The 19492-nt window shown below is 48.9% G+C and overlaps 1 protein-coding gene across 1 annotated transcript in view; it reads left to right on the plus strand.

The window, feature by feature from the left end:
* SREBF2 (sterol regulatory element binding transcription factor 2) overlaps positions 1 to 19492 on the plus strand; it is a gene marked incomplete at its 3' end in the record, with an annotated part of 61434 nt that overhangs the window by 21019 nt on the left and 20923 nt on the right. Inside the window, exons 2-10 of the mRNA XM_079714427.1 lie at positions 2305 to 2736; positions 3759 to 3940; positions 4841 to 4987; positions 6423 to 6644; positions 7869 to 7983; positions 8192 to 8373; positions 14862 to 15054; positions 15660 to 15841; positions 18035 to 18311. Coding sequence (XP_079570553.1) covers positions 2305 to 2736; positions 3759 to 3940; positions 4841 to 4987; positions 6423 to 6644; positions 7869 to 7983; positions 8192 to 8373; positions 14862 to 15054; positions 15660 to 15841; positions 18035 to 18311 — 1932 coding nt within the window. The remainder of the gene's footprint in view (positions 1 to 2304; positions 2737 to 3758; positions 3941 to 4840; positions 4988 to 6422; positions 6645 to 7868; positions 7984 to 8191; positions 8374 to 14861; positions 15055 to 15659; positions 15842 to 18034; positions 18312 to 19492) is intronic.

Raw genomic sequence — 19492 nt, forward strand, 5'->3', positions numbered from 1 at the left:
AGGAGCTCCTCATGTGTGGGTCGAAAAGGATTTTTTTTTAAATTGAAGCAGTCGCATTCCATCTGCCTACACACACTTAACCTGCTTTGTGAACTAAGCTTTGTGACCTCTGTACATTACTTCACCAGCCAGCCCATGTCTCCCCGACAAAAGTTTCTAGAGAGCACTCAACAGGATAAGTGGGGCCGAGTGCCTGTTTAGTGGGGCGTCAGAAGCACCACTGATAGGGACCTTTGTAAGGGTCTGCCCCCACCAAGCACTTTGCATCAATTTTCTTATTAATCCTCACCACAAAGAAGCCAAGTGAGTCTTCTTGTGGCAGCCTCCTGGAAGGAAACGGGGGTGTAGAAAGAAGTGACTTGCCCACGTTCACACAGCTGATTAGATGGGCCCTTTGAGACCCACCTAGTCCCAAAGCCTGTGCCCATCTACCCTCTGGCCTCTTTTGCCCTCCTTAGCTTTCCATGGCTTAGAACAATCAGCCAGGGAGTGATGTTCTTTTGGCTCACAAAGTAGTCCTCTGTGTTGATTCCCCAGAGTCAGGATTTTATGGGAGTTCTGGAAAGCTCAACGAATTATTAGGTTTCTCTTAATTTCTTAAAGCATTTTATAATATTGTGTTGTGCTTGGAATGTGTCAGCACCAAGTTGTGTTTTGTTTAAATTTTGTGCTGAGCTTGAGGGTATTTCTTAGTTTAATCATGTACAAGGAATTGGAATTTGTCGGTACAGGTTACAATATCTGTGGCATTCTGCCCATTTCTCCCTCCCACAGATGACAGGCTGAGTGGGGACAGAGCAGAGTGTCGAGGTGTTGGTAAATAACACCACTGTGTAGTCATTTAATCTTGTGAGATGCGGTTTTGCCAGCAGGTTGGACTGACTGAACACTGAGCGTGCTGAGCTGCTAAGCTCCAGTTATCCTGTGTGGAGGTCATGCTGGAAACCCCTGGTAGCTTTCTGCTTGCCTAACATAAGACTCTTTATAGCCCAGATTCTTCCCCCTCACACACACAGACACACAGACACAGACACACACACACACACACAGACACACACACACTGCTAGAAACCTGGGAGGGACTTACTGGTGGAGGTTTGACGAATGAATGGAGACAGTGTTTGGGGGCTTTGTTTCTTGTTTTTGTTTGTTTTTTCTTTTTGGTGACCAAATCAGAGCATCCTGCAGCCTTGAGGGTTTTGAGAGGAGGGCGCCAGAGTTTAGTAGCAAGCAGTAGCTTTTTGGGAATGTGTTGGAGAGGAAAGGGGAGAGAATGTGGACAGGGTAGAGAATTGTAGATCTGAACATACCCGGGTCAAAGTTGAGGCCCCAGACTCCTACTGGGGAGCAGCCCTATGGGGAGGAAGGAGTCATGAGAGGTGAGTTGTTAGTCATGGATTAAGTTCGATTTGGGTAAACCATTGGGAGGATGAAGCAGGGGAAGAGGCCCTCTGGGCTGGGAATTTAGGGGTCCCGGGTACTTGGAGCGTGATCTGTCAATAGAAGGCGGCATGCTCTCCAGCGGACACATCCCCTTGGCTCCACGGGCTCCTTGCCCAGAGGAAAGACGTGCAGCCAGGTGGGTCCAGGGCCCGGGCTGTTCTGCCCTGACCTTCTGACAGTGAAGGCACTGGGGTGCAGTCGAAGAAGGCGAGGCTGGGAGGCAGAGAACTGGTTCTAATCCTTGCTGTGCCCTGATGAGCTGGTGACCTTGGCCGAGTTATTTCCCTGTCCTGGACTTCGTGTATGATCTTTCCATCCATTCCACCTCTAAAGTTCCATGAATTGGAGGCCATCAACTTCATCATCCCCGGGTGTTCCTGAGGGTACCGGCAGTGCCCAGGGATATGCCCATGTTGGAGAGAAGGCCCAGAGTCTGCCTGTGGTGAGGAGAGTTGGGGTCTGGGGACTCCCCTGTCATGGGGAGCAGTGCTGAGATTGGAGGTGGCCTCACAGTGCAAGGCTGCTGAGCTCCAAAGACTCAGGACAGCGACTACCCCAACCGTAAAATGCGACCAGCCGTATCCTCCAAGAGGGACATTCACCCAGCACAGAGGTAGCTCCTGTTAGGCCTGGTACAGACAATGAGGAAAGTGGGTAGAACAAGGCTGGAGGTGGTGAGGAGGGAGAAGAACATCAAGCAAGTGAAGTCCTGTCCCACTCCCCACATGAGAGAGGGGCGACCCATCTCTGCAGTGTCTTGGGAAAGCTATTGGATTTTCATGCCTCCGTTTCTTAAGCAAATTTGAAAGTTAATAGATATTTTGGTTGGCAGTAGAATTACTCCTTTCCATTTGCTCACAGAGATGCTGCAGTTTGTCAGCAATCAAGTGGGAGAGTTCCCTGACTTGTTCTCAGAGCAGCTGTGCAGCTCCTTCCCTGGCGGCGGTGGAAGTGGCAACAGCGGCAGCAGCAATGGCAGCAGCAGCGGTGGCGGAGCCGGAGCTGGGGACCCCTCGGTGCAGCGGTCCTTCAGCCAGGTCCCGTTACCTTCCTTCTCGCCCTCGGCTACCTCCCCCCAGGCTCCAGCCCTACAAGTCAAGGCTCCCCCCACCGCAGTTCCCCCTCCGCCAAGGACAGCTCCCGTTCTTCAGCCCCGCCCCCAGCCCCAGCCCCAGCCTCCAGCTCAGCTGCAGCAGCAGACAGTAATGATCACCCCGACATTCAGCACCGCTCCCCAGACAAGGATCATCCAGCAGCCTCTGATATACCAGAATGCAGCTACCAGCTTTCAAGGTGACTCAGAACTCAAATGTGATAACGATTGGTTGGTTCAGAAGTTTTTGTGCCAGTTTGCAGACACTTCCGAGGTGGACTGTAAATAGTTCTGTCCTCTCTGGGGATGACACAGCCTATCAACTTGGCCCTGTCTGAATGAGGTTTCGGTAGCTGGCCGTAACCATAGTGGTGCAGGAACACATTCGGTCTCTTCAAATACCTTAATGTCTACTGTGCCTGTTTCAAGGATGCGTGGTCAAAGACTCCAATGGGCACAGTAGCCACAGGGCTGTCCTGGTAACTAGAGGTGGGGGCTTGAATAAAATTAGTCTTGAAATTCACCCAGGCACCAGGAAGATCTCAGCACCTGTAGGTTGAGAACCATTCATCCAGGAGACATCTCCTGAGCATCCACTGCAGAGAAGAGTATGCCTTTTAACATAGGTGCCGTGTCTCCGAGTGGCAGGCCTCACAGTAGGCCCTCGGTGTGTGCTGAGTGAATGAGTGACTTTCTGTGTTGTGCTGTGTCCCGGCACCTTTTCATCAGATTGCTCTCTGACCCTGTGGGGACCTCTGGGTGGGATTAGTATTGCTCTACTAATTTCAAAGGATCTGACAGGTCTTTAATGGGCTTCAAGGGTTTAGGGGCTGGGGGGAGGCCACAAAGCAAAAACCTGAGACCGTCATCCCAAAGTGCACCTTCCCTTCATTTTATGGGAGGAAATGAAGCCCCAGAGAGTTGGTTCTCAACACCTGTTAACTCCCTTGCTGGGTGCAGTCACTTGCTGATTAGCTTCCCTCACCTCCACCCCAGCATTGGGGTAATGAAATAATTTGTACTCGTTCCTCAGAAATTGACGCAGCCCTTATGGGATGTTCTTGTCATCTAGACCAGCTTGTAAATGGCTGTGCACATCTGCTTCAGCAACAGGTGGGGAGTTGGGATCGTTAGGAGGCGCTCCAGCCTCGGTTGTTGCCACAGCTACGGTGACAGAATGCATTCCTCGTCCACGTGACTTTTTTTCTCCTCTTCTCCCAAGTCCTTCAGCCTCAAGTCCAAAGCCTAGTGACATCCTCCCAGGTGCAGCCGGTCACCATCCAGCAGCAGGTGCAGACGGTGCAGGCCCAGCGGGTGCTGACGCAGACAGCCAATGGCACGCTGCAGACCCTCGCCCCGGCCACGGTGCAGACGGTTGCTGCGCCCCAGGTGCAGCAGGTCCCGGTAGGTGGCCGACAAGAATTCAGGGAGGCCCTCGTTGGGGCTCTTGGCCAGCCTGTGGTTGAAGACGTGGTCTGCATGCTAAGCAGGGCCAGCAGAGTGTGAGGGAGCAGCTTGCAGGGCAGGTAGGGGCACCTGGACCTCACGAGGCACCCGTGAGACCTGGCAGAGAAGACGTCTGCAGATGCACACCGGCATCCGCCTAAACTCAGTAAATGCTGGTGTATTCACTCATTTACACATGTAATGGGTATAAAACTGAAAAGAAATGTGCCAGAATGTTCTTAAGCCGTGTATCATAGTGGACTGTATTTCTAACTAATGAAGTAAGTTAGCTTTAAAAAACAATCCAGGGGGCTTCCCTGGTGGCGCAGTGGTTGAGAGTCCGCCTGCCGATGCAGGGGACACGGGTTCGTGCCCCGGTCTGGGAAGATCCCACATGCTACGGAGCGGCTGGGCCCGTGAGCCATGGCCGCTGAGCCTGCGCGTCCGGAGCCTGTGCTCCGCAACGGGAGAGGCCACAGCAGTGAGAGGCCCGCGTACCGAAAAAAAACCAAAAAAAAGCAATCCAGGTTTACCATTTTTGCTTCCCAGCCGTTTTCGTCACATTCCTAAGTTTGTCCACAATCAGGTCTCTCTCCCTTCCACTGTCCACCCGAGCCATGCTTGCTCTGCCCCCGCTAGGCCGCTGGCACTGCTCTCCTCAAAGCCTTTCAGCCTTCCAACCCAGAACCCTCTTTAGCTGTATGCCTTCTCCCCGGCCACCCAGTAATCAAGCTACATTCTCAGTTTTATGAAAATTTTATTTTCTCATTCTTTTCTGGAGGGTCTATGCAGGAGGAAGTAATGCAAAATAGAGGAGTAATGCTACCTTCCTTTTCCTTTTCTTCCTTTTCCATCCAGGTCCTGGTACAGCCTCAGATCATCAAGACAGATTCCCTTGTTTTGACCACACTGAAGACAGATGGCAGCCCTGTGATGGCCGCAGTCCAGAACCCAGCCCTCACTGCCCTCACCACCCCCATCCAGACAGCTGCCCTTCAAGTTCCGGTAAGAGCTGCCCCCCACCCCACCCCCGCTTCTTGGGGGTTTTAGGCCTCAGAGATGGTAACGAAGCCTCCAGATACTGAATAGATGTGGCAGCTCTATGCAGTGTGTCAGTCAGATTGCAAAGTTACCCCATTTTAGTTTTTTTTTCCCCTTAAGAAGAACCAGCACTGAGTGTAATGTGGGAGTACTAGGGTTTATGAGGGGCAAGAGAGGAACAGCGGAGGAGCCCCAGTTTCTGGGCAACAGCTCCACACAGGACCATCTGCCTTTTAGGTCCTACTGATGGAGGTTTAGCTTCTGAAGGACCCTAGGTCCCCCAGGCAGGGAGGGGCTCCAAGGTGGGGGACATGAAAGGCACCCATACTTCAGTTGTAGGGTCTTGGCCACTGTCTCATCTTGTGGCAAGAGTCTGAGAGAAAAAAGTGATCAAAATTCAAAAGCAAGCCTTACTCATAAAAGCCAAGAACTAGAAGGAACCCAACTATCCATCCAAAAAGAACTATTGATACATACAACTACGTGGCTAAACTTCAAAAATAGTACACTGAGCAAGAGATGCTTATCACAAAAGAGTTCATGCTGATGATTCCATTTATACAGAGTTCAAGAAGATGGTGCTAGGAGTCAGAGCAGTGATTACTGCTCTGGGGGAAGGGGCATGAGGGAACTTTCTAAGGGGATAGAAATGGTCTGTGTCTTGGTCAGGGTTACCTTGGTTACACACATTGTATACATACATCACAATTCCATTAAGCTGTACACTTAAAATGTGTGCTTTTTACTATGTGTGAATTATTTCTTGATGACTAATGAAGGTAAGAAGCTTTTTCTGTGTTCATTGGCCACTTGGATATTGAGGCCATTTGTTGAAGAAAATAAAACTAAAAGTAGTGAAAACAGAAACAAAGAGCAGGAAAAGCAGATTTGAGAGGAAAACAAGGGGAAGCCTCTCTAGTTGGTCTGTTTAATAAAATGGCTCTCATTGTCACTTCTGCCCTTGGGCTTTTTGATGGGCAAATCGTACAAGGAAATACAGTAAGTTAACTTCACCGTCATGTGAGAGGAAAATACGTGTCATACACCAGGAGAAAGTTTTGTGGTTGGTGCATTATGTGCGAGCTCAGAGGTGGCTAATGGGTCGACAGCAAAGCAGGAATCACATGACGTGTTTCTGGCATCCCTACATCAAAGGTTGGTGTTTATCCACATTAATGCTGTTGTGGCACATGACTAATCAACAGTGATTCTGAAAGGGGCATAGTACCTGAGGTACCATGGCTCCTAAGGCTTCTGGACTCAATTAACCCAGGAAGGGTGTCAGGCTATACAAAGCGTTTTCAGGTGATGCCACGTGGCCAGGGCCAGTGGGTTTGTGTTGCGAGGTTGCTTTACTCAGACTAACCAAGTGGTCATTCTGCCCTTGTGTCTGTTCTAGACCCTGGTGGGCAGCAATGGGACCATTCTGACCACAATGCCTGTGATGATGGGACAAGAGAAAGTGCCCATTAAGCAGGTACCTGGGGGAGTCAAGCAGCTCGAGCCCCCCAAGGAAGGAGAAAGGAGGACGACACACAACATCATTGAGAAGCGGTATCGCTCCTCCATCAATGACAAAATCATTGAGCTGAAGGACCTGGTCATGGGGACAGATGCCAAGGTAGGTGCCAAGCAAAGTGGTATTTCATGCCTCATCATCTCCCCTCTATCTGTTTTTGCTGCAGGAATTTAGGGAAGACCCAGGCCCAGGCTGAGTGAATGCAAGAATAGTTAAAGGTGCTCTCTTACTAAAGCCTCTTGGTGTTTTGAAATTCCAGGATTATAAAACATTAACTGTTGGGTGTTGGTAAGGCAGTGGCCTGCCTGGACCTTTGAGTCTGCTCTGCAGTGGTGGTGGCCACACACACACCACCCCCCACCACTACCACCACCGTGTCACAGACACCTGCTGCTCACTGATGGCCAGGAACACAACCATGTGTACATCTGAGGCAGCTGATGGCATTTTGGGCATATGCTTAATTGTATTCAGGGATGGCTAATAATATTTTAACCTTTTAGGGAGGAGGAAAAATGGAGATTGGATCTTTGACAAAGAACAAATAGAGGATATTGGTTTTTCATAAATTTCTGGTGTTTCAATGAATGTATCTTTTGGCTTTGGCACATAGGAGATTTTTTTTTACCTGTTATCTGTTTATCTTTACCTCTATTTTGAAAGAAAATATAATTTTCCTTGTAGCCTACAAATCTGGAAGGTACTAATATACCTTTACTTAAGATAACCAGCCAAGAGTACTCTGGGTTTTTTTTTTGTTTGTTTTTTGTTTTTTTTTTGCGGTACACGGGCCTCCCACCGCTGTGGCCTCTCCCGTTGCGGAGCACAGGCTCCAGACGCACAGGCTCTGCGGCCATGGCTCACGGGCCCAGCCGCTCCGCGGCATGTGGGATCCTCCCAGACCAGGGCACGAACCCGCGTCCCCTGCATCAGCAGGCGGACTCTCAACCACTGCGCCACCAGGGAAGCCCAGTACTCTGGTTTTTTGTTTGTCATTTGTTTTCCTTAAAGTTTGTTTTGATGCTAGGATTATCATAGGATAATATGTGTGATGGCCAGAGGCTAAACTCTTTACACATATTAGCTCATTTAATCCTCATGGCAAGCCTATGACTCATATACTATCATTATTCCTATTTCACAGAGGAGGAAAGTGAGGTTCAGAGATGTTGAGTAACTTGTCCTGGGTTGCACAGCTAAGTAGTGGGAGAGTCAGCATCTGAACTCAGCACCTCCCACTCCAGAGCCTGAGCTCTGGGCCTCTGCTCTCTTCACTGTGCAAGCTGGTCTGATGCCACCGTGTTTTTCACCCGTCTTCCTTCCCAGATGCACAAGTCTGGCGTTCTGAGGAAGGCCATTGACTACATCAAATACTTGCAGCAGGTCAATCATAAACTGCGCCAGGAGAACATGGTGCTGAAACTGGCAAATCAGAAGAACAGTAAGTGTGCTCGTTGAGAAAAGGGTTTCAGACTTTCCGGTTATAGTAGAAGTCCTGTGCTGGGCACCAGGGAGGGTCCACTGATGTGTACAAGGTGCCTTCAGGGGTGAAGCATGAGCAGGGGCTGTGCATCCCTCACCTAGCCCAGCTCCAGCCCAGGTGGGGTGCTGTAAAATGGACCGTTTGCCAGGTAGGGTTTTCTTTACAGAGCTCTTGAAGGGCATTGACCTAGGCAGCCTGGTGGACAATGACGTGGACCTGAAGATTGATGACTTCAATCAGAATGTCCTTCTGATGTCGCCTCCAGCCTCCGACTCAGGGTCCCAGGCAGGCTTCTCCCCCTACTCCATCGACTCTGAGCCAGGAAGCCCTCTATTGGATGATGCAAAGGTAATGAGCTTTTGAAATCCCCTGACCCCTGGAATCTCTCCCATCTCCCCGAAGTTAATAGTGGGGAGGTTGCAGACAGCGGTCCAGGTCAGGCGTTCAGAGGCCCTGGGCTGGAGAGGAACGAGAATTCTGTGAAATTAGCCGCGTACTGGAGAATAAAGAAAAAGAAAGCTGACTGTATGGGGATACAACCTCCGGTTTTACTGGTCCTTGCTGAAAGGGCCCATCAGAGGGGAATAATGGCCAAATCCAGCATGGGAACACACAGCGGCTGTGGTGCGGAGCTAGGAGTTGCTGGAGGCACCTCATCGCTTCCCTCGCCCATAATGAGCCTGGCAAGACCACTTTGTGAGGTTGATCAGTTGGGTTAGGATGAGGCTGCCTCTGGGTCCTCTTCAGGAAATGATTACAGTTTGCAGTCTTAACAGATAACATTCCTACCAAGGGCCTTTAATTGTGGAAGAAAGCCCCTGGCAATTCTTGTTTAATGGAATTCGTTAAAAGAGGCTCAAGCCTAATGATCTTCCCAGGAACCTGTGGAGACCACTGGGGTCTGTGCTGTATTTTGACATTGGCAGTTTCTGGCTTCAAAAGCACAGAGTTCCCTTCTAGCGTAAGTTGTTTTTTATTTATTTATTTATTTTATTTGTTTATTTTTGGCTGCGTTGGGTCTTCATTGCTATGCGAGGTCCTTCTCTAGTTGCGGCGAGCGGGGGCCACTCCTCGTCGCGGTGCACGGGCCCCCCACCACAGTGGCTTCTTTTGTTGTGGAGCGCAGGCTCTAGAGCGCAGGCTCAGTAGTTGTGGCGCACGGGCCCAGTTGCTCCTCGGCATGTGGGATCTTCCCAGACCAGGGCTCGAACCTGGATCCCCTTCACTGGCAGGCGGATTCCCAACCACTGTGCCACCAGGGAAGCCCCTAGCATAAGTTTTTGATCAGACCGTTTATTGTATCATGTACTTAATTTTATTAAGGAAGCTCTATTTTTGAAATATTTTATAAATGTGATTCTGCTTCGTTAACAAAAGGCCACATGTCATATACGTTGAATTAGATAGGTGTCTGAATCCTCAGAAGAAATTTTCAAATGGTTTAAAAATACTGAAAACGAGTTGTGTGGGAAGTACACCCTGGGAGTCAGCGGAGATCTGGTTCCAGTCTCCCTCCCTCCTTAGGCTCCCTGGGCAGGCAGGGCCTCTGCCTCCAGTTCTCCCTCTGTAAAACTGGGGAGAAAACAAAACAATGTTGTGGTTTTAGAATAGGCAAGCGTCTGGGAATTCCCTGGCAGTCCAGTCGTTAGGACTTCGTACTTTCACTGCTGAGGGCCCGGGTTCAATCCCTGGTTGGGGCACTAAGATCCTATTAGCTGTGTGGTGCGGCTAAAAAAAAAAAGAATAAGCAAGCTTCTGTAAATAGGTTCATACTAAAGTATGGTCTTTAATCAACTTTGAGGTGTAATTTATATGTGATACAATACACCTATTTTACTGTAACGTGCAGTATGATGAGTTTTAACAAACGTATACGCTTATGTAACTCATAGTAATCAAGATATAGAGTAAAAAGCTGAAAGCGTTTCTTCCAAGATCAGGAACAAGGCAAGGATGCCCACTCTCACCACTTTTATTCTACATAGAATTGGAAGTCCTAGCCACAGTGATCAGTCAAGAAAAAGAAATAAAAGGAATCCAAGTTGGAAAGGAAGAAGTAAAACTGTCACTGTTGGGCTTCTCTGGTGGCATAGTGGTTGGGAGTCCTCCTGCCAATGCAGGGGACACGGTTTTGATCCCTGGTCCGGGAAGATCCCATGTGCCACGGAGCAACTAAACCCGTGTGCCATAACTACTGAGCCTACCCTCCAGAGCCCGCAAGCCACAACTGCTGAGCCCATGTGCCACAACTACTGAAGCCCGCGCACCTAGAGCCCGTGCTCCGCAACAAGAGAAGCCACTGTGATGAGAAGCCTGCTCACCGCAATAAAGAGTAGCCCCCACTTGCTGCAACTAGAGAAAGACCACATGCAGCAACAAGGACCCAATGCAGCCAAAAATAAACAAACAAACAAACAAAAAACTGTCACTGTTTGCAGATGACATGATACTATATATAGGAAATTCTAAAGACGCCTTCAAAAAACTATTAGAACTAATAAATAAATTCAGTAAGTTTGCAGGATACAAAATTAATATACAGAAATCTGTTACATTTCTATACAGTAACACCAAAGTATCAGAAAGAGAAATGAAGGAAAGCAATCCCATTTACAGTTGCATCGAAAAGAATAAAATGCCTAGGAATAAATCTAACCAAGTAGGTAAAAGACCTGTACTGGAAAAACTATAAGACATTGATGAAAGAAATTGATGACAACACAAACAGATGGAAAGGTATATCGTGCTCATGGGTTGGAAGAATTAATCCTGTTAAAATGACCATATTCCTCAAGGCAACCTACAGATTCAGTGCAATTCCTGTCAAAATACCAAAGACATTTTTCACAGAACTAGAACAAATAATTCTAAAATTTATGTGGAAACACAAAGGACCCCAAATAGCCAAAACAATCTTGAGAAAGAACAACGGAGCTGAAGGTAGCACATTCCCTGATTTCAAACTACAGTAATCAAAACAATGTGGTACTGGCACAAAAACAGACACAGGTCAATGGAACAGAATAGAGAGCCTAGAAACAAACCCATACTTAAATGGTCAGTTAATCTATGACAAAGGAGGCAAGAATATACAAAGGGGAAATGACAGCTTCTTCAATAAATGGTGCTGGGAAAATTGGACAGCTACATGCAGAAGAATCAACTGGACTACTTTCTCACACCATCTACAAAAATAAACTCAAAATGGATCAAAGACGTAAATGTAAGACCTGAAACCATAAGACTCCCAGAAGAAAACACAGGCGGTATGCAATTTGTTATCGGTCTTAGCAATTTTTAAAAATTAATTAATTAATTTTAATTTATTTATTTTTGGCTGCGTTGGGTCTTTGTTGTTGCGTGCGTGGGCTTTCTCTAGTTGCGGCGAGCGAGGGCTACTCTTTGTCGCGGTGCGTGGGCTTCTCATCACCGTGGCTTCTCTTGTTGCGGAGCACGGGCTCTAGGCACGCGGGCTTCAGTAGTTGTGGCACACAGGCTCAGCAGTTGTGGTTTGCAGGCTCTGGAGTACAGGTTCAGTAGTTGCGGCGCACGGGCTTCATTGCTGTGCAGCATGTGGGATCTTCCCGGACTGGGGCTCGAACCCATGTCCCCTGCATTGGCAGGTGGATTCTTAACCACTGCACCACCAGGAAAATCTGGTCTTAGCAATTTTGGGTGAGCTATGTCTCCTCAGGCAAGGGGAACAAAAGCAAAAATAAACAAATGGGACTACATCCAATTAAAAAGCTTTTGCATTGGGACTTCCCTGGTGGTCCAGTGGTAAAGAATCTGCCTTCCAGTGCAGAAGACATGGGTTCGATCCCTGGTCGGAGAACTAAGATCCCACATGCCACTGGGCAACTAAGCCTGTGCGCCACAACTACTGAGCCCACGCATCTCAACTAGAGAGCTTGCATGCCACAAACTACAAAACCCATGTGCTCTGGAGCCCACACGCCACAACTACAGAGCCCAAGTGCTCTGGAACCTGCGCCCCACAACTAGAGAGAGAAAATCCCGCCTGCCACAACTAGAGAGAAGCCCACACGCCACAGTGGAGAGCCCGCGCACCACAAAAAAAAGATTCTGCGTGCCACAACTAAGACCTAACACAGCTAAAAATAAAAATAAATTAAGAAAAAAAAAGTAGATGGATGTAACCCTAAAAAAAAAAAACAAAAGAAAAACCTTTTGCACAGCAAAGGAAACTACCAACAAAACTAAAAGGCTACCTACGTAATGGAAGAAGATATTTGCAAACAATTTATCTAATAAGGGGTTAGTATCTAAAATTTTCAAAGAACTCGAACAAGTAAACATCAGAAAACTCCCCAAACAAACAACAATTTAAAAATGGGCAGAAGACATGAATAGACATTTTTGCAAGACATACAAATGGCCAACAGGCACATGAAAAGATGCTCAACATCAGGAATTCCCTGGTGGTCCAGTGGTCAGGACTCCGAGCTTCCATTGTAGGGGGCATGGGTTCGATCCCTTGTCAGGGGACTAGATCCCGCATGCCACAGCTAAGATTTCTCATGCCGCAACTAAAAAGATCCCACATGTAGCAACGAAGATCCTGCATGCCACAACTAAGACCCGGAACAGCCAAAGAAATAAGTATTAAAAAAAAAAAGATATATGCACCCCTGTGTTCGTTGCAGCATTATTTACAATAGCCAATAGCCAAGATAAGGAAACAACCTGAGTGCCCAGAAATAGATGAATGGATAAAGAAGATGTAGTATATATGCAATGAAATATTAGCCATAAGAAAAGAGTGAAATCTTGCCATTTGTGACAATGTGGATGGACCTAGAGGGTATTATGCTAAGTGTAATAAAAGAGACAGAGAATGATAGGTGTTGGTGAGGATGTGGAGAAAAGGGGACCCTCATGCACTATTGGTGGAAATGAAAATTGATGCAGCCACTATGGAAAACAGTAGGAAGTTTCCTCAAAAAATTTGAAATAGAACTACCATCCAATCCAGCAGTTCCACTTCTGGGTATTTTTCTGAAAGAAAACAAAAACACTAATTCAAAAAGTAATGTTCACCCTTATGTTTATTGCAGCATTATTTACAATAGCCCAAGATTTGGAAGCAACCTAAGTGCCCACAGATAGATGAGTAGATAAAGAAGATGTGGTATATATATAGTAATGTTACTCAGCTGTAAAAAAGAATGAGATGTTGTCACACCATGTATGACCCTAGAGGGTACTATGCTAAGTGAAATGAGTCAGACAAAGACAAATACATAGGATTTCACTTATATGTGGAATCTAAAAAACAAAACAGGGCTTCCCTGGTGGCGCAGTGGTTGAGAGTCCGCCTGCCGATGCAGGGGACACGGGTTCGTGCCCCGGTCCGGGAAGATCCCACATGCCGCAGAGCGGCTGGGCCCGTGAGCCATGGCCGCTGAGCCTGCACGTCCGGAGCCTGTGCCCCGCAACGGGAGAGGCCACAGCAGTGAGAGGCCCGCGTACTGCAAAAAAAAATAAATAAATAAAAATAAAAAATAAAAAACAAAACAAATGGACGAACACAACAAAACGAAACAGACTGGTAGATACAGAGAACAAATGGGTGATTACCAGAGGGGAGGGAGTTGGGAGGGTGAGTGAAATAGGTGAGGGAGGTTAAGAGATACTACAAACTAAAAAAAAAATTTTTTTAAAAAGATACTACAAACTTCCAGTTACAAAATAAATGTCACAAGGGTGAAATATACAACATGGGGAATATAGTCATTAATATCGTAGTGCTTTTGTATGGTGACAGATGGTAACTAGACTTGTCATGGAGCTGATGTAATGTATGAAAATATCGAGTCACTCTGTTGTGTACCTCGAACCAACATAGTGTTGTAGGTCAATTATACTTCAATTAAAAAATAACAATAGAGAATTCCCTGGAGGTCCAGTGGTTGGGACTCCACTTTTTCACTGCTGAGGGCCCGGGTTTGATCCCTGGTCAGGGAACTAAGATCTTATCAGCTGTGTGGTGCAGCCAAAACAAAACAAAACAAAACAAAAAACAATAAATGGGGCTTCCCTGGTGGCGCAGTAGTTAAGAGTCCACCTGCCAGTGCAGTGGACACAGGTTCAAGCCCTGGTCCAGGAAGATCCCACATGCCACGGAGCAACTAAGCCCGTGCACCACAACTACTGAGCCTGTGCTCTAGAGCCCGGGAGCCACAACTACTGAGCCCGCATGCTGCAACTACTGAAGCTTGCATGCCTAGAGCCCATACTCCGCAACAAGAGAAGCCACCGCATGAGAAGCCTGCGCACCTCAAGGAAGAGCAGCCCCCGCTCACTGCAACTAGAGAAAGCCCGCACACATCAACAAAGACCCAATGCAGCCAAAAATAAATAAAATAAAAATAAATAAATTTATTTAAAAAAAAACCAGAATGATAAATGAATAAATCTCTTCTAGTTTAGAACAAAATGATTTAGAACATTTTTATCTCCCATGAACTTACACCTTTGCAGGAAGTGCACACATGTCTCTCTAGCCTGAGACAACTTCTGATCTGCCTTCTGTCACTTTAGATTAGCTTGCCTGTTGTGGAATTACACAGAAACAGAATCCTGCAGAGGGTTCTCTTTTGTGATGGAGCTCTGTTGTAAAAGCAGAGCTCATGTTCCTCTGGTCTTTAGAAAATGTTCTTCTCCCAGGTGGCAAGAGGGCAAGTGCTTTATTCCCATCTGACTTAATGGTCTTGAATTTAAATCTCAAAATCTGATTCCGATATATATAAAAGTAAAATGCTATGAAAATCCACGCAGTGTTCGTTCTAACCTTGCGGCCCCCTGTTTTGAAGGTCAAAGATGAGCCAGACTCTCCTCCTGTAGCACTTGGCATGGTGGACCGCTCGCGAATCCTACTGTGTGTCCTCACCTTCCTGTGCCTCTCCTTTAACCCGCTGACCGCGCTGCTGCAATGGGGAGGGGCCCACGACTCGGACCAGCATCCACACTCAGGCTCTGGCCGCAGCATGCTGTCTCTCGAGTCAGGTAGGTGGAAGGCCCCTCGTGCCACCCGGGCCTGGGTGGGCTGCTGTGGCAGGAGAAGGCCCTGCATGCAGCCACTCGGCTGGTCCGCCAGGTCCCGAAGGGCTTTTGTAGGGGGCCCCCACCTGCTTGCTTCTGGTAGGGACTGGCATAAGTCGCCTTTCGGAAGTAACAGGGCAAACCCAAGTTCAGTCAGAAAGAGCAAAACAAATCAGGGCCCTGCACTGCCGTAGTTGGGGGTTTGAGGGTGTGGCTGTTTGAAGGAGGATGTGGTCCTCTTACTGCCTGAGTCATTAAACCAGTGGCCTAACCCTGCCTTGGCTAACAGATTATTGTGGCATCCTGCCCCATAGTGACAAGGGCTACAGGCTTCCTAGTTAGGCTGTAGAACTGTGCCAAATTTGCTATAGTGTGGATTGAGGTGCATGTATTATTCCTCCCCTGTGCACTTCGACATTGTTACTAAACGAAGCAATTGCATTTGTTCCAAAAATGAGGTAGGAGGCTCTTTGCTGTCACAGGGAGGGGTCAGTCAGGTGCCCTGCAGTCTCCCAGTGCTGCTTCAGGAGGCGCTTCCCCACGGGCTCAGCTGAGACGCTCCTCCTTAGGTTCTGGGGGCTGGTTTGACTGGATGATGCCAACGCTCCTCTTGTGGCTGGTGAACGGTGTGATCGTCCTGAGCGTCTTTGTGAAGCTGCTGGTCCACGGGGAGCCAGTGATCCGGCCGCATTCACGCTCCTCAGTCACCTTCTGGAGGCACCGGAAGCAGGCAGACCTGGACCTGGCCCGGGTGAGTCCTGCCGCCTGCCTTTCCCCTTCCTCCCCCAGCCTCGGCCCATAACACAGCAACTTATTCCAACACCCCAGTGTATAAAAATACCCCGGGGGCAAGAGGAGGAGGGGACCCTCCCCCCAACAGTTACAGGGCAGCGGAGGAGAGGGCACCTAGGCAGAAGGGATTCCACGGACACGAGCTGATCTCTAGTCTGTAATATGATGGGAGAGTAAAGTGCTCTGGGAGTCTGGGGTGTGAGCAGAGTGGTCAAGAGCAGGAAGGCCCTTCCAAGGGGAGAGGATGGTAGGAATAGGTGGGCTTCTGGGGGACTGGCAAGTAGATGGGTATGTCTGGAGTGTAGGATATATCGGGGGAGACGAGGGCTGAGGCTGGTAGTGTAGCTAGGGCCCAAGTTGGAGACGTATTTGACTAGTAACTGATTTGAGGTTTTTGTCCCAGTTCTCTGGAGAACCAGGAAGGTTTTTGAGCAGGAAAATTCGCTGCAAGTCCTCTTTAGAAATCAACAAAGGAGTTTATGGGAAGGATTCTGGGGCAAACTCACGGCACGGAAGGAAGAGTTAAACACCCGTGTCTCGGGAGGAACAAGGACCAGTCCAGCCCTCGGCAGCAGGTAGCCATGGGCTTGCTCTCCCCGCCTGCCAGCTGCAGAGCCCACAAGAGAGAATTTGGCCAGCCAGTCCGTCAGTGGACCTGTCAGCCATGTCCAGTGCTGCGGCTACTGGAATATAGGTGTGGTTGTTGGCGCTACCCCTAACGCAGGATGACACGTACCCCTAGACGTTTATCCTAGAGACAGGTTCAGGGCTGTGTTTTACTAACGTCATTCTGGTGGCTGTATGAAGGGTGAGTTGGAGGAGGGAGACACAAGATTCATGGAAGCAAGTGAGGGTGCTCTTAGAAGAGGCTGGGTGAGAGGTGACAAGGACCTGGAAATTGAAAGGAAAGGCATGAATTCAAGAAATACTTGAGATGTGAAATGGAAGGAAAGTAGCAGTGACAGTGACTCAGAGATGGGGGAGGCTGGAAGCTGTGGTGGGCTCCGTCTAACCGTGTTGTTTGGAAGTGCTGTGAGAGGGCCCTGAGGGTGAGAAGCTTCCCGACCAGGAGGCAGGCCATGGGGGCCAAGACGGGTCGGGACCAGGGTGTGTTGGAAGCTGTGCGTCTGCCAGGGGAGGGCGCTCAAGGGCGAGTTGGATTGGTGAGTTGGAAGAGACAAGAGCCAAAGCCCGAGACTTGGAAACAGCCAGCCTTCCTGGGAAAGACGGGGAAGAGGAGCCAGGAGACACAGAGAAAGGCCCACCTCCTTTGGAATCTGTAAACACAGGTGCTTCTCCTGGCTGGAAGGATGGCAGCATCACCTCAGAGACTGTCATCCTCAGAGCACTGGCATCCACTCTCCCCTTGTAAGGATCCTCTTTTCTGTAATGGTGCAGGAAGGAAAGTACAGGTATCATACCCACTGCGTGATGGGAAAGGAGAAGAGCGTTTACTCCCGTTTCTCAAGACTGTCGCCTCCAGTAATGAGAAAAACAGAGAAAAAGGCCTTCAATACAGGGCAGTAGACTCCCCGCTAGACCCTCTCAGGTCGGCAGAGAGTTGTTCAGATCCTTGGTTAGAGTAGTTTAGCTGTGTATTTGCCTAAAACTGTGGTTCTCAAACGTCAGCAGACATTAGGATCACCCGGAGGCCCCGACCCAAGAGGCTCTGATTCAGTAGGTCAGGGGGGAGGGTTAGGGTTGGGCACCAAGAATTCACATTTCTCACAAGATTCCCAGAAACCAGTAGCATCTAACAAGATGCTACTGCTCTCTGGGAACCACACTTTGAGAACCTAAAAGCCTAAAAGATCACATCGTTCATCATCTAGATCCATGTCATCACCTTATGTATGAAAGCTACGGTGGGAAATTCTGAGTAGTATTTGCTTGAAGATATAACACAGTACCATCCCAATTTAGTAAAAAGGCTGGGAGGAAATGTCAGCAGTCATTCTTTCTGGGGGATAAGATTACAGGTGATTTCTTTTTACTTTTTTGTAGCTTTCTAAATTTTCCCAGATTTTCTTCAGTGAGTATGTATTACTCTGATAATCTGGAGGGGTGAAGAGAGAGTAAGAGTTTTTGTTAAAGCAAAACAAAAAGGCCACATCAAGGCCAGTGAACATTACACCTTCTTGCTTCTTGCCAGGGGGATTTTGCAGCTGCCGCTGCAAACCTGCAAACCTGCCTGTCGGTGTTGGGCCGGGCACTGCCCACCTCCCGCCTGGACCTGGCCTGCAGCCTCTCCTGGAACGTGATCCGCTACAGCCTGCAAAAGCTGCGCCTGGTGCGCTGGCTGCTCAAGAAGGTCTTCCAGCACCGGCGGGCCACCCTGGCCACCGCCGCAGGCTTTGAGGAGGAAGCTAAGACCAGCGCCCGGGATGCAGCCCTGGCCTATCACAGGCTGCACCAGCTGCACATCACAGGTGAGGGCTGCCACCACGGCCTGTCTTGCCTCGAAGTGCCCCCATGCCATTGCTCCACCCTGGCGCAGTTTGCCAGTTTTCTGCCCCAGCTGAATGACGTCCCCTTCACACTACCCGTTTAGGATGGTTAGACAAATAGCCACGGCAGTAAAGATTGCAGTTCATCAATTTAAGACACACATTTTTCACATTAACATCTCTACGCTTGGCTTTGTCCTCTACACAGTGAATGTCATGGTTGAGTTGGCAGTGTTTTTTCCTTGGTGGTACTTAAAATTGATGGCATCTTAGATTCAGTGAAATATGATCATTTATTTCATTCAACGAACTCCTGCTCTAATAGAGAAGCAGGCAGGTCAGCAAGTGAATTACAGTTCAGTGCGGTAGAGGTAGCAGAAGAATTGGATTTCAGTTCAGGGGAAGGGGTCCTTGTTGGGGAGGGTTTCAGGAAAGGCTTTCTGGAAAGTCTCGGCTTTGCATGAAAGGATGCGTGCAGTTCACCAGCTCTGCAGAAGGGGAGGTGCCTTCCAGGCAGAGGGATGCATGTTCCCAAGGAGGAACCCCACTTGGATGGCTCTGGAGGAGAATACTTCAGTGGTCCCCAAGGTGGCTGTGCAAGGGGAGAGGGATGGGAGCCAGCGCAGTGGAGGATATGACGTCCTCAGGTCTGTGCTTCTGAGGTCGAGGAGATTCGCTCCTGCCAAGAGGACAGGACAGAGAGAAAGGAGAAAGTGGGGTTGACAGGCCTCGGGGACTCATTGGACGGCAAGGGTAAGGAAAGGAGCTAGCTAAGATGGTTCCCTAGTTTCTTGCTTGAGCGTTTGGGTGAACGCTGTTGCCACCAGCAAAGGTGAGGAAAACGAGAGGAAAAGCAGTTTTCTAGGGAGGAGGTGAGAAGTTCCACTCGGGACACTTGCCTGTGAGACACCGAGGGGAAATGATGCAGTGGTGGGGGCCACGCTGGATCTGTAGGCCAAGGAAAGGAGCTGGGTCTTTGGCCTGCAGGTGAGAATGAAAACCATGGGTGCTGATGAGAGGGCTTGTGGTGAAGGGGGGCCCCTCGAGGGCATGTGGAAGGAGACTCGCATGGAAGGGGCAGGCCCGGGACAAGGAGTCGGGCGGAGGCTGCCTGAGAGGTGGTCAGGCAGGAGAGGCCAAGATGCTTGGTGTAGGGGGAGCAA

The sequence above is a fragment of the Hyperoodon ampullatus genome, assembly GCF_949752795.1.
Source record: "Hyperoodon ampullatus genome assembly, chromosome: 11".
In the NCBI taxonomy this organism is placed as follows: Eukaryota; Metazoa; Chordata; class Mammalia; order Artiodactyla; family Ziphiidae; genus Hyperoodon; species Hyperoodon ampullatus.